Raw genomic sequence first — 15,819 nt, forward strand, 5'->3', positions numbered from 1 at the left:
TCCCATTGACACTTTCACAGATGATTTATATCTGTATTTAAATTTTCATGGTAAATATTTGTTTATCGTTTTTTAAAGATATTCTCAGTATGAACCTGGTGAAAGACCATAATTCAGAATCTAAAAGTTGCTTTAAATAGTTTTAAATGTGTTTGGTGACCAGATTTGAGTACTTTCCTACCTTTTCTATCTCATTCCTTCCCTTCCTAATACACTTATATTCACAATATACCCCAACTAGGGATGACATTTTCTTACTGGCTCCAGACGGTTGGGAGCAGTTGGGATTCTTGTGACATATTCATAATTTCAAAAAATATACAATCGACTTTTCTTAGTTTAGAAACGGGCAGTCCGTTTAATAAATTTTCTATCTTAGTAAACGGATTTCAGTCTTTGTCAGGTGTGAATGCTGTTGTTGTTCTATCCGTATTTTAAATGAAGGAACTCGAAGGATTCGAGGAACTTGAACCATTGATTCATTCTGCACAACAACATCCCGAATTTGTTCCCGGTCGCTTCAACGACTTGTTCCGGTGTTCAATAGCTCAACTGCAGAATGATCTGTCTACCCTACTGTGCTTACTATCTCCCACATCATGGGTCTCTTCAACACCTAGGTTCACTAATTCTTTTCCTCAAAAAGACTCCACACATATGGTAATGACCCCGAAGGAAATTTTTTCCTCTCGGGTTTAACACATAAACTTAAGAAAACTTTCTTAAAACTGTCGTTTTGAAACCTGAAATTGGATTCCGTTTCTGTACATTGCGAAATCGTGAATATACTTATTGTCATTTGCAAATGATAATGCAAAAAAGTGTTTTTTTTATTACTTTGAAAAAGTATTATGATAAAGATCTAACTCTGTATACTGTATTGTATATCAAGTGAGCAGTGAAACGTTAATTAATTAACGAATGATCATTTAAACAAAACGCCAGTAATAAATATTGTACAAATAATTCACACTAATTAAATGTCAGGTAAGTATTAAAAAAATTACAGCGCAAAAGCGTTAGGCAATACAAATTTACTGACCATCAAATTGAATGGAAGTAGTCAATCCACTTTCTCATATATCTAGAAAACAACAACAAAAACGTATTGATCGGTAAAGATTATGGCGTTCTTAAATAAGAATAAAATGCAGCAAAGTTTTAAGCACCTTGTGGGCGTATCTTTTTCAGTTTTATTGTATTTTATGAGATCGTTAAACTTCTAACATATAAAAATATGCAATAAAATGCAAGAAGCGAGGATTCGTATTGAAATGGTAAAGAGCGCCATCATTAAGAAGAAAAAGCTTTTAGTAACTCAGCAATTGTAATCTTTCCCTCAATTTATGAATAAGATTCGTACTTTGTTATATATCATCTATTCAATGTTCTGTATTATATCCAAAAATATTCTGGTTTATCATCTGAAAAAATCAAAAAATCAAAAAGGCAAACACCTCACATAATCATTGAACCTGAACAAAGTAAATATACCAGCGCAATATATTTAAGTGTAATACTATGTTTGGACAAAGTAAATATACCAGCACTGTATGAAACAAATCAAATCAATTAATAAGTACATTAAATCCATCAAAATCTTAGCTGAAGGAATTATCAAAAAAAAAAAAATACTAGTATTATAAAAAACATCGTTTTATATGTTACTGAAAATACCACACACAAACCTTGAAGTTGAACCATGGAAGTCGCTGAAACCTTCAATCCAAAACCTTGTTTGCCCCAGCACAGGATCTCCTAGGCAGGAGGACTAGAAAAATTTTATATTTCTTTGTAATCGGTTCTCATTGTAATCGGTTTTGTGCTGCTATAATGACACAATTCAAAACAAGCCAATTTTCCCAAAACGTTTTGGAATATTTATAGTTATTGTAATAATATAGTGACGCAAAGCTGACAATTACCTATATCTCATGTCAACTTTCGGTAGTTCAGCTATGTCGTTCTGCCAGTAAAAAGGAAAGTGGAAATTGTTAGTTTTTACTTAATAATTCTTTGTTTTTTATGTTTGACTTATGTCGCTATTGCAGTAAACAAGCGATTCCTCTAAACTTATAAAATAAAGTGTGATAATAAATAATAAAATAATTTCTATTTTTCAGAATTATCCCATGCAGCCATGTGCGGGGTAAAAGTTTGCGTGACGATAGCCAATCTTCGATAGGAGAGGTCCACATAAGAATGATCTTCCGACAGCCCTTAGTTTTCAATTACTATAAAACACACAATAAGGTTATGTTCCTTTAGCTATCGAAAAATTATAAATTTAAAAAATATAAGAGGTATATTTGCAAACCCAAACAAAAGAATTCCTTGACGATATCAAAATCAATAGTAAGTAATGAAATGTCCACAGGACGCATATAGAGTACAAACACCAAGGTCGTAACATTATTTTGATTTCAAGGCCAGTTTAGTGGGTCAAACTGTGTAAACCTTATGACTTTTTTTAACCGGATACGTTCCGGAAATGTCTCTTTCGCTTTTTAAATGTCCGACATAACACTCGTGTAATAATAAATAATGTGTTGTGTCGTACAATAAGACCTTACATTTTTTATCTGAGCGACTCATTTTGATATCTTATAATTATTATCGAAGTACTGGCCTCTGCAATTAATCAAAATAAATGATAAGCAATTTGCAAACAAAGGGTAAGGCGTGGTTTGATTTTTGGCAGCGTCACTCACAGTTGTGAGAAATATTCCTATCATGTGTGATTTAAGATTTTCAAAAGTATTATAGTGATTTATTTTTGGGGTATTATGCCGTATTGCGCTACTTCCTTCTTTAGCCAACGTTTCGGACAGCATTGCAGTGTTCATCATCAGGGCAGATGTGTAATTTTATAAAAAAATTATAAAAATTACACATCTGCCCTGATGATGGACACTGCAATGTTGTCTGAAATGTTGGCTAAAGAAGGAGGTAGCGCGACACGGCATAATACCCCAAAAATAAATCACTGTAATATTCATATCATCATAAAAAAAACGTTTACCTTTCGTAACTCTCTTCCTCATCAATTCTAAAAAAAATCATTGGAATTTACTTTAAAGTTTTTTTTTGTGAATAATAATATATTACAAGGGGTATTACAAAATCACGGGATATTATAAATGAAGGTTTTGCGAATCCATCAGAAAGAATCAGAAGACATCAGAAATTTACTTTTCGATTGTTCATTGATCACCGTTAGTAATCTTGAAAAATCAGCTGTAAAAATTTCACGCAGAAATATTTCGAATCACATCACAAACATCCCAAATTAGTATGTTTGATGGCACACGGGTAAATACTGTAACCAGTATGTTGAACAATTTTAAAGTAAAGAGTGGGAAAGAGGGAAAGAAGAAAGGGCAATAGGAGTGTTTCGAAGTACCTACTTGGATAAAAGCTTGTGTTTCTTCTAAACCATGATCTCTCGGGTAATTTGCAGGGTCGATACATCCATGAAGAAATTTTGTGGCGTGAGATGAATTTAGGCCTAATGTGCCCATATTGAAAACAGAATCGGTGCCCTTTTATAAATTACACTCTTTGTAACACACTAAATATCTCCCTGGCCCTGAATAAAAACGTACTTTTTTTTTTTTTTTTTTTTTTACAGTATTACCGCACAAGAGTCCCAACTGCTCCCGTCTGGAGCCAGTGAGACTATGGCATCCCCAATTGGGGTATGTTGTGAGGCTGAGGGTATTGGGGAGGGGAGGGAGATGGGGAAGAGGAAGGTGGGGAAGTACCTGGCTATTCAGATCTGGTCACCAAACACGGCTAAAGCCATTTCAAGCAACGTTTCAATTCTGAATGGTGGTCTTACACCAGGGCGATACTGAGAGTATCTTCCACTCTGGAACGTGCCGCAAATATACTATATATTATTTTAAATGAATAAATTGTGAAATAACACAAATTAATCAAATAAAATTTATTTGCGCACGCCGGGTTCGAACCCGCGACCTTCGGATCTGTAGTCGAAAGCGTATACCACTAGACCACGCCGGCCGTCGTACTATTTATGAGAGCGGTTATTGAATCACTCAAAATAACAACAGTCCTTAATCACGTCTCTTTTGAATGCTCAGGGTAACATGATGATATATTGTTTTGCAGATTAATCAATACAACATATTTAAAGTAGGTCATAGATACAATTGTTATTTAAAAAAGCGAAAATAAAGAAAATTGGGGAAAAAGCGAAAATAAAGAAAGCCAGGTTAAATATTGGGGAATGCCTACAGAATCATTTAATTATCGGGGAATTGACATTTTTACAGCTTTTTATTAGATGTTTTCGGAGGTTTTTAATAGTTTTACAGCTTTTTGATAGTTTTGCAGCTTTTTAACAGTTTCACAGCTTCATAACAGTTTTACAGCTTTTTAACAGATTACAGCTGTTTAACATTTTTACAGCTTTTTATTAGATGTTTTCGGAGGTTTTTAATAGTTTTACAGCTTTTTAACAGCATTGCAGCTTTTTAACAGATTACAGCTTTTTAACAGTTTCACAGCTTCATAACAGTTTTACAGCTTTTTAACAGATTACAGCTGTTTAACATTTTTACATCTTTTTAAGAGTTTACAGATTTTTAACAGATTTACAGCCTTTTAACAGTTTTACAGCTTTTATCAGTTTACAGCTTTTTACAGCTTACACACTGAACACACAGAATTTAAAAAATAAATTCATAATTTTAACAGATTTACTCGTTGTGAAGATACCTCTGGTACATTAAATAAAAAAATGATAATACTTGTATAATTCGTATAGCGCCGTTTGGGTGAAAAACCACGTCAAGGGCCCTGTACAACTATGACATTCAATATAAGATTTTAAAGATTAATCTTTAATATTAAAAATCGTATCGACTGTGGTTTGGTAAAACCTTTCAAGCCACATAATGAAACTTAATAAAAATATTTAAGTTTAAATAAAAGTAGTAATTGGTTTTTCAAAATTTACTAAATTATTTACATGAAACCACTGATAAGAGACATTCCCAAAAATATGACTTTAAGGGTATTACCATAAAACATTAGATGTAAAGTAAATTTTACATTTGGAAATATTCATGCGAGAAATCATAATTTGGAAATATTCATGCCAGAAATCATAATTTAATATGTTTATTAAATAAAAATATAAATGATTTGTTTTGCGCCATTTCGTGAAAAATATTTCAAGGGCGCTGTACAAACATTTAAATACCTCTATGCATATTTTAAATTCTCTATCTTATTATTATCTATATATTAGACAATATATTATATACAGATTGCATATACCGGTTAATTGATTAATCGATAGATAATATAAAACTGTATGTATAACCTGTTAACCTGTAAGCCTGTCAAAACTGTAAGGCTGGTTTGTGGAGACCCTTTAACATCTCCAACTGATCTCTCTTGACCCATCGCCTTGCGCCGCAGTGGGAGGGATAGATTCATAAGTCCGTCACTGTTGGACTTACTGATCCCAAGATTCCTACGCTCTCCTCATACCTTTTTTCTTACCAGAACTTCCTCTTCTTCCTTTCTTTAAATAAACCCTCCACACAGCATCCCCGAAGATAACATAGGCCCTGAGGGAATTTTTCTTCAAGGCCTCATATGTGGGGTTAATGTAAAAAAATAATTATGTATAATTTGACTAACGAAAATGTACATAATATGAAACGATATCGTGGTATCAAGCGGAGCCCAACCCTGTAAATAGCCTACGAAAATAATATATTTTTTAAAATGTTAACTTTTTGGTGATTTTCTTTCAGAAACCATAAAAATCGGTTGAATTGGAACCAGAGTTATCGCGGTATCAAGCCGACTCTAATCTTGTAAAGAGCCCGTGAAAACGCTGTTTTTTTTTCAAAATATTCACTTTTTATATTCATTCAGAACTGTTTTCAAAACACAAAATTCCATTTGAGATTCATATAATGTATAGGCAGATAATCTACAGGACGATGCTTTCTTGAGATTTCACTTGAGATTAACTTTATTAGAGAAATTTAGATACATTTCTGCAAGCATGAGACATAATTGGAAACAGATGTTACCGGAGATATTATTTAACTCTGTTATTTAGTTTAATAATTTACTAGCTTTTTGCCCGTTGCAGGCAACTAATGGGTAAAAATTTGGTGCGTGGTGTAATGTTTGAATGAAGATAAGGCGAGGGTGAGGGACTGCAAAATTTTAAAAAAGAAATGAATATTTGGAGAAAAGAAGGTGCCATGGAGCTTACTGATCATTTTTCACCGAGCCGTTCGGGTTTTGTAGGTTGAGGCGCGTAGTTTGATGTGACCCATATCGTATGTACGGTTTTTGTCACCGACGCACTTGAAAAGAGCCAGGGAGTTTACCGCTTTATTCAATACACTTTCTGCTATTCCAAAGCTTTCAGTTTTATGTTGGAAAAAACATTGCTTTATAAACACGCAAAAAGTAAAAACTTTTAAATAATTTATTTTTATATTAAATATGTATGTTTGCATGTGAATGAAGCAATGAATGTGTTCCTTCAAATGCATTGAAATATATGTATGTTTGAATGTATGTGCCTAAAATTAGCTTTTTGCTCGTTACAGGCAACTAATGGGTAAAAATGTGGCGCATGGTGTAATGTTTGTATGTGAATAAAGCGAGGAGTGTGGGACTACAAAATTTGAAAAAAGATATTTAATATTTGAAGAAAAAAATATGTCAATGAGCTAACTGATCATTCTTTTATCGAGCCATTCGGGTTGGGTAGGTCGAGACGCGTAGTTTGATACTCATATCCTATGTAATTTATTTATAATGGTCTTAATATACGTGTGTTTCTTGAGATTGAAGCCACAAGTCAGTTTTAAATAGAAAAAATTAATCAGTTTCGTACTGAAATTCAATTTCAAATGCTTTAACAAATTTGAATTACGCACTACGTAGTATACTACTTATTCTCCAACCAAAGTTATTTTGAGTTTGGATCCACAAGAAGTAGAAGGCAAAAGTCAGTGGTGAATAGTTGCATTTAGTTTTGCCTATTGTTGTTTGACACACGTTCACACATTCACAAACGTGCAAGGTGCACTGGATACTCAATCACACAACTCCATTCAATCAAATCGTTTATGCCAGTCATATTCATTTAATGTACCGACCATAAGTTTTATTCGACATTAAAGAGACTTACGTATGATTTTTTTGCTTAAGGTCGCTGCTTGATAATAATAATAATAAAAGTTGAATTAGTTTCATAATTCCTGATTAATTTAACAATTGTACTTTCTTATTCGATCACACTGTGTTGCTATACGAATAATCTATTTGGGTAACCGATTCATGTTTTGATCAATGCAACGTTTAATTTCCTGTTTTTATCGCAGGTAATTTGATAAACCTGATTGGCTGTGCTGAAAAGATGAATGAGACATGATGAATAATTGCTTATAATAAACGTGTAGTTTCGAATCTGAAATATTTTCTCACAAAAATATTTCTTGCATCGTAAGAATAACACTTATTAAAAAAAATACCAGTTAGTCAATCCTGTGAGTAAGCAAATAAGTAAATTGTAGAGATATCAACAGGCAAAATGTTAACTGATTAGTTGGTTGGTTAATTCTAACCAACCATCATGGAGGTTGGAAAGTCACTTCCTCTATACTTCCACACGCTTCTTCATTCACATTCATCTCTTCTGATATTCAGACTATCAACATTTAAATTTTACTACATCACGCATTTTTAAACTATCCTTTCTAGTCCATCTACGATTTAATTTCAACCAACTAAGCGGACTTTTGTTAATCTTGCTAATTACACTTACGCCAGGGCGCTAGAAAAGGATGGGGGAGATACAATGTTGAAATTCTAACCTTCCTTTCCTTCCCGGGGCCATAAGGTTAGTGGAGGAAAACTTCTATTCCTAACTCCTAACCTGTATTATTTTCCTTTTATTTTATAAAAGAGCAGAGTCGTGAAAAATCACGTCTAGTCTTCGACGAAATCACGGCCAGTTGTCGACGAAAATATGTAAATATGAATAAATGTTTTTTTTTCAATTAAAAGTTAAAAAAAATATATATTTTATAAACCAAAATAAATATCCTTTATCTTCATATAACTTTATACCAAAATTTCCTTGACCTAATGACCATGAATCGAACACCGATCATCTGCTTGGTAGGCAACCATGCTCAACATTATACCACCAACTATTGTAAGAACGGCGGCATAATTTCAATATACGTAGGTACATACTAAAATATAGATTGTTACGTTTATTTAATTTTTTTATGTGAAAAACTCACACCTAATATTAAGTAAAATTTATTTGTGCCCGTCGCACAGTGGGCTGAAAATCGCCTTTCATAGACATAGAGACTTGAATTTTCGAGGGTATTTTTTTTGGCTAGAAATGGATTCTGCTGATCATTAATATGCTATAAAATTTTGTATGAAGCAATTGCGTGTATAAGTGAAGGAGTCATCATTTTTTTAAGAAAAATTTGTATGGAACTGTCATTAAAAATGAGGCTATCTCTGGAATCATAAGGTTGACGATTATATCCTTACACACAAATATACTACTATTTATTTGTATTTTTTTGACATACTTCGCATTGTGGCGAAACTTGTGATTTTTTTTTTTAAATCCTCAAAGTTAAACAAAAAAACTTTTTTATGTTTAAGATTCATTTTAATGCTTAAATGCTTTACATATGAGTATGCTTTGTCTAGTTTACAATATTTTATTTACAATGCAAGCCTAAAAGCATTTAAGCATTAAAATGAATCATCAACATTAAAAAGGGTTTTTTTCAACTTTGAGGATTTAAAAAAAAAATCGCACCTTGCGCCACAATATGAAGTTTGTCAAAAAAATACAAATAAATAGTAGTATTATCTGTGTGTAAGGATGGAACGGCCAACCTAATGATTCCAGAGATAGCCTCATTTTTAATGTCAGCGCCATACAAATTTTTCTTAAAAAAAATATAACTCCTTCATTTGTACACGCAATTGCTTCGTACGACATTTTATAGCATAGTAATGATCAGCAGAATCCATTTCTATCCAAAAAAATACCCTTGAAAATTCAAGTCTCTATGTCTATGAAAGGCGATTTTCAGCCCACTGTGCGTCGTGCTTCTCCCAAAGAACTCGCTTTCCCACCTAGTATCAAGTGTCTTCATAGCTTTATTCATTCTGAATGTTGCTCTTTCTGAAAAAATTAACTAGTATTTATTCAATATGACATTTTTTCTAGAGAGATAATTTAATAAATTACAAAGCAAAACCTAGACACTTAGCAATTAAATCTATTAACTCGGTACAAACGTTCCAATTTCGCGAATCGGTTTATAATCCTAGGCTTAGTAATCCGCCATGACTGACGCCGCTTGCATCAGGTATAAACACAGGTATCGATAACGGCCAATTAAATCGATCACTTTCTTTGACTTGTGTATTTTTGACTGCGCCATGCTATGGAATCATGGAGTAATAAAAATTAAAAACAATACGTTTGATTTTTACCGATCTTATAGTGGACTGGGCAATCTTGCGCTCTCAGTAATAATTGTTTATAACATTTTATTAATACGTAGATATATATTATATATTTCTTTAAATATAATGGAAAATTCACCTTTAAAGTAAATTTTATATTCTATATAGATATAATGTTATGCTGGAATAAGCCCACAAGCGATTGATTTATTGTACACATCGGGAGGTGATTCCACATCATAATATCTACGAATAAAATTATTAAAAACTTTTTGTATTTCAAAATCGTCACTAATCTAATCATGTCTGACGTATCCATGGAAACAGAACACAAACATGCTAAAGGTTGAGAGTTTTGACGTTAAAATAATTGCAAAGTCAATATAATATCAGAAAAAATATGTAAAAGCCTTAATGGGCGTGAAATAAATAAATAAATAATGTAAAAGGTCCCTTGGATTGATTAATTTTTGTTTTTTTTGTAAACGACAAAGAGATGCTGATTTAAAATTTAAAAATACCGTTTGTAGGTGTATTCGATAAAATGTCAGATGAATTGTTCCTAAGTGTATGTCATCCTCATTGTCTTGGAATTTATTTATTTTTTTGAACTTTTTATTTATTTAAATATGTCTATGAGTGTGTTTACGGATGTTGTGTGCCTCTAAGTGTGTGTATACCTCTGAGGATGTTGACTGTGGTATATCTATATAGTCACTTAAGACGTTATTCTTCTTTATCAAGTTTCCATAATGCGGCTGTGTGTTTTAGGGTTATAATTAATATTTTTACAGCTCCCTTGAGTTGATTTGATAAAAAATTGTGGTCTGTTAACCATTTTTTAGCTTTTAAGATAAGACAATGCTTAAAATGTTTTAACGCATTCATGCCAAACTTAATTTCCGTTTAAATACGTTCTAATATTAATATACTGTACTAAGTACTTCAGGCCCTTAGGTTTACTGCAAATAACAGGGTCCGGGTGTTGATTTATTGTTCAAAACATAATAAAAACATTACCTATAACATTTGATATAATTTGAGATTTTCAGGGTCAAAAATATTATCGTGATTATTTAATCTATTACACCGTGTTGCGCTTCCTCATTCTTTAGCCAACATTTCGGATATCTTTACAGTGTCCAACATCAGGGCAGATTTGTGTGATTGAAATCTTGATAGTTTACGTAACTTTACATTTATTACTGACGAGCATTCGTATAAATTTGTTAGATAATAATAATAACATGGATTTATATAGCGCAGTATAGTGTCATTTCACTTCAAGGACGCGTAACTATGACAAACTTAAAAACGCTAATTTAGTATATGTGGTCACGTTTTTAAAATTATTCCTTCATTGTGCCTTACCCAATACAGATCTAATATTATAACACTCAATATACTGTTTATACAAAGTGATGACAAAACTTAGAATAACAATAACAGCAGGACAGGACAAAACAAGAATATTAAAACTAAAAAATAATATAAAACAGGAGGCAGTTTGTGCTCAGAAATGAGAATCTTCTAAGCAGATATTTTAAAAGCATTTTATTTTACGTGTGACAGCTGTTACATTCTCGGAAGGTCGACAAATTAATTTACATAAAAACCTTGATAAATATAAAATATTGAAAAAAAAAATTGCTTCAGGGTTAACACATAAGGGCATACAGATATTAAAAAAAATTGTTAGGGTGGGCCTTAACAAATAAATTTATTCTTAAAACTTACCCCCATAAATAGATAAATTATTTAAGTTTTACATAGACCCATAAAATGAATTATGGAAAGGAATTCGATGAAACTGATAAAAAATAAAATGAAGGCAAAAAAGTATGCTCATCAAAATGAATGACTCAATTGTAAATAAATGATCATGTGAATAAATATGTCACCATTAACGCACCCATGAGAACAGGCGAAACGTGCGGTCACTCGGTTATATAATCCAGGTGGTTTTTCTGTTATATAATACCTGTAAATTGCATTATTTCACATTGAAACTTAAAGCGTCAGCTGAAACCAAACAGGTTCTAGAACCTTCGCATAATAAGAATATTCGATCAACAAGAATACTGTAAGAGATGATAAAATATTTGTGAAGGTTGTGTTTTTAAATAATTTTTGAAAGAAAAGAAAGCAAAGTTACAATGCACACAGAAGTAACATTAAATTAATATAAATGTCTCTGAATGTTTTTCCCGTTAGAGGAATATTATTGAATAATGTGTATTGTAAGTCAATATGTTATGTTGTCTCATTACTTGTGCGGGGAAAGAGTTTACCATAAGCAAAACACAAGATTCACTCGAAATCCGAATTGTACGAATAAATACTGTGAAAGAACCCTAAACTCTTTTGTTCCCAAAATATTTAATAAACTACCAACGACAGTGAAGAAGTATACTTTTTTTGGGGATAAACTTATGTTTGCAAGATAATGTTTTCATTCAAAGCACAAAGTATAACAAATTATTGCAATAATAATTATTATTAATTATTATAGCCTGAAACACTTATATAAATTGAAAAATTATTAAAAATCACGCTCACGCTACAAATTATTGCAATAATTAGTTATCCTTCAAGACCCACATCGATAAATCCCTTCCTACAGCCCTACCTTAACCCGTCTCACAACACTGTCCAACCGGGTGGCGACATAGTTCCTCTGATCAAAATGGCGGCATTCGTTTTTCTGGGAAGACTTTTTTTTCAATTTATATGGGTGTTTCAGGTTAATAATTATAATTTATTCCAGAATTTGTGAAGGGATAGTGCAATGCATGTTTTGAAATAACAAAAAAGAAATCAGACAAATAATAAGAAAAAAAATACGGAAAAAGAAGTGAAAAAAGATAAATACAAAAATAAATGATCATTGCAATAAAAAAGTATTCCATTTATACTGCTAAAGTCAAATAAAATCTTAGAAAACGGTTATTAGACATATTTATATTTATGCTCTACTGAAACCCTTGTATTGCTAACTGCAATTCACATTAGGACTTAGTAGGTACCTCACGTATTTACCCATATCCATGAAACTATTGAAGTGATTGATCCATGAAACTATTGGTATAAAATTTTCTTCTAATTTCTTCTTTTGATGAACAATAATCTCGATGAACTGAAGAAAAAAAATCACCCTTTTGAAAAGCGTAATAACTTTATAAATATTACTACAAGCGAAGACACGCGAAAAGTCACGGGATGTTATAATTGTAGTTTTCAAAGCTGAAAATATTTACTAAACAAAATATTCGGTTCTGGTTAAAAGAAAGTCAGAAATTTACCCTTCAAATGATCATTGCTGAAAAACTACGACATCTGTAAAAAAACAAAAGCAAAGAATTTCAAGGACATAATTATTAAATAACAAAATCATTTTTGTAACTACTCTTTCGCTTGTCTTAATCGTCTCCACATCAGTTCCAATTTAGAAAATCAATGCAAATTAATTACCAGTTTCCAGACGTTATTGAATTGGAATTATACAGACACTACTGAAATTATTATTTCCAATTCCCCAATAGTGTGTACTTAACAAATCCTAATTAAAATAAAATAAATAAATAAGTTTACCTTTGTAAATATAAACTGTATATATATATATATTTAATAATTTTACTAATTTCGGGTTTGGAACCATTTTGTAACAAGATCTAAATAAGCTTACCTATAATTCGTTCTGTACAATATCTTCAATCATCCTCTTCCATGTTTTCTTCTTCTCTCCCATTGTTTTTCTGCATCACAAGTTTTCTCCTCGTTTCCGATTGGGAATGGAAGAATTCTTGTAACTTCTTTATATCGATGTGCTGCATCATCTTCATTTTATTTGTTACCCACTTTTTACAAAACAGTATCAAAACCAGTTAACATACTCCAGATCTCCCCATACAAAATAATAATACCATTTGCATACGAACTTTAAATAATTTTCGCAGCGGTCCACGAATGGAGAGTAAACAGGTGACGCATAAACAAGTACACTCCCTACGAGAGAGGGGATCAGAGGAAAAATGGAGCAAAGCGAGTCACGTGGTCGCCCAGCTTGATAGTATAAAAGGCCAAAGCTCCGGCAACATAAGCACAGTTTGTCTCAAACAGTCTACCATAAACAAGCAAAATGGCATTCAAAGTACGTCACCAGCTAAATTAATATTTAAGTCATTCATTTGAAAACATCAGCACATATGCTTTTATTTTCCTTTAATCTTTATTCGGTGTTTTTAATTTGTCATATCTACAACATCATTATTATTCAGTCGTAAATTACATCTAATGCACAACAATATTAATATTTTTATGATTTCATTCAAATTTTAAAAAACTTTAATTGGAAGTAATTCTGACTATTACGAGATCGCATTTTCAAGTCAATTACTCCCCACAAAAATAAAGAAAATTAAGTGTTTTTCTTCAGTTTTTTAGTTTTTCTTCAGCTTTCTTAACCGTTTGGGTGCCAATCGTCGATTTTCGACAATTCGTGTTTTAACGAAGATTGCCGATCATCGACTTCCGTCGATTGCGTCAGTCGTGTTCTGATTCGCGCGTACGTCTGTACGTAAAATTCTCATTTTTTCGAAACGCCTGAACTTCAGGATCCTCCTCCGCGTGATTCTAAACCAATATTCTTTAATAAAACACCGAAAAAATCATCAATATCTTTGAAAATTCAAAGAATTTATGGGGTTTTAAAAAAATATATAGTTTCATAAAAAATAATGTTTTTTTGGTGGCATTTTACAAGCAACTGTATGAATTTTTTTGGCACTCAAACGGATAAACCAACGTTTCCGACAATCATACAGTGTTTATCATGTAAGAAGTAATGGCGATCGACAATGGAAATTAACTTTAGTTGATATATCCCAGATGTCTCTATCCCTGTTCGACCATTTATTTTAGAGTAGTTTTATGCATAATACGTTATCAACATGTTTCTAATTAGCTGTTTTGATATTTCCAGGTCTTTGTCTTCGCCTGCGTGATGGCCGTAGCCCGTGCTGGAGTGATCGCTCAAGTAGGTCACTACGCCGCTCCCGTAGCACAGGTCTACTCCGCCCCCCAGGTACAGCACTACGCTGCTCCCGCTCAGGTTCACTACTCCGCCCCCCAAGTACAGCACTATGCTGCCCCCGCCCAGGTCCACTACTCCGCTCCCCAAGTCCAGCACTACTCTGCTCCCCAGGTACAGCACTACGCTGCTCCCGCTCAGGTCCACTACTCCGCTCCCCAAGTCCAGCACTACGCCGCTCCTCAGGTCCAGAAGGTACACTACGCCCAGGAGGAGCAGTACGCCCCAGCTGCCTACAACTTCGAATACTCTGTCCATGATGAACACACAGGAGACATTAAGAGCCAGCAGGAGACCCGCAACGGAGATGACGTCAAGGGATCCTACTCCCTGATCGAGGCTGATGGAAGCCGTCGTACCGTAGAATACACCGCCGATGAGCACCACGGATTCAACGCCGTCGTCCACAATGAGCCCGCCCAACACGCTCCCCTGAAGCAGATCGTCAAGGTCGCCGCCCCCGTGTACGCTCATGCCGCCCCCGTCCTGGCTCATGCCGCCCCTGTCTACGCGCAGGCCGCCCCCGCCTACCACGGATACGCACAGGCCGCCCCTGCCCAGTCCTACTACCATCATTAAGCCTTACCCGAATGACCACTGACCCGAACCTAGGCTTAAGTAGTAAATATTGTAAATAAATTATTTCACAAAATAATTTCTCTTTCATATTGAACCCTTTCCCACACCAACTCACAGATTTAATACACGGAAAATATACTTTAACGTACGCTTCTATGAAATCTAATACACCCATCTAAATATCAAATATCAACTTATCAACTGGTTCTTCTCAGAAGCTTTCCATGTTTTGATTATTGTTGAAAAAAAAATTTTACCCGGTATCTATTACAGGTGGATATACAAAATAGGGGCAACTTAGCTTTTTTTGCAGTATTGTGTTTTACACCATCTTGGTGGTGATAAAAGTGTCTAACTACAAAGATGATAAATATGGTTATTTCAAATTATCAAAGATGTTTGAACTTATCAAAAATATTGATGAAATTAATAACGGTTGCCCAGAAACACAGGGACCTTATAACTAACAGATAACTGGATAATAAATATGTACTAAATATACATTGAAGAATGAAGGAGGATCCTCTTATTCAAAGATCCTAGTGTCCTGACGTGGCTTGAGGTGGTTTGGCTGAACCCAAATTTTAAGTTAAATTTTTAAAATTATGGCGGCTACCTTCAAATTCTAGAGTTCT

At 33.3% G+C, this 15,819-nt stretch overlaps 1 protein-coding gene across 1 annotated transcript; it reads left to right on the top strand.

The window, feature by feature from the left end:
* Nucleotides 1-13,624: 13,624 nt before the first annotated feature.
* Nucleotides 13,625-15,249, top strand: LOC149425823 (uncharacterized). Its single transcript, XM_089644926.1, has 2 exons — nt 13,625-13,666; nt 14,498-15,249. Exons 1-2 carry the CDS (start codon nt 13,655-13,657, stop codon nt 15,182-15,184), a joined length of 699 nt encoding a protein of 232 aa, XP_089501052.1. The 5' UTR covers nt 13,625-13,654; the 3' UTR covers nt 15,185-15,249.
* The last annotated feature ends 570 nt before the right edge of the window (nt 15,250-15,819 follow it).

The sequence above is a fragment of the Hesperophylax consimilis genome, chromosome 2 (genome assembly GCF_061612785.1).
Source record: "Hesperophylax consimilis isolate HC1 chromosome 2, BYU_Hcon_1.0, whole genome shotgun sequence".
Lineage (NCBI taxonomy): Eukaryota > Metazoa > Arthropoda > Insecta > Trichoptera > Limnephilidae > Hesperophylax > Hesperophylax consimilis.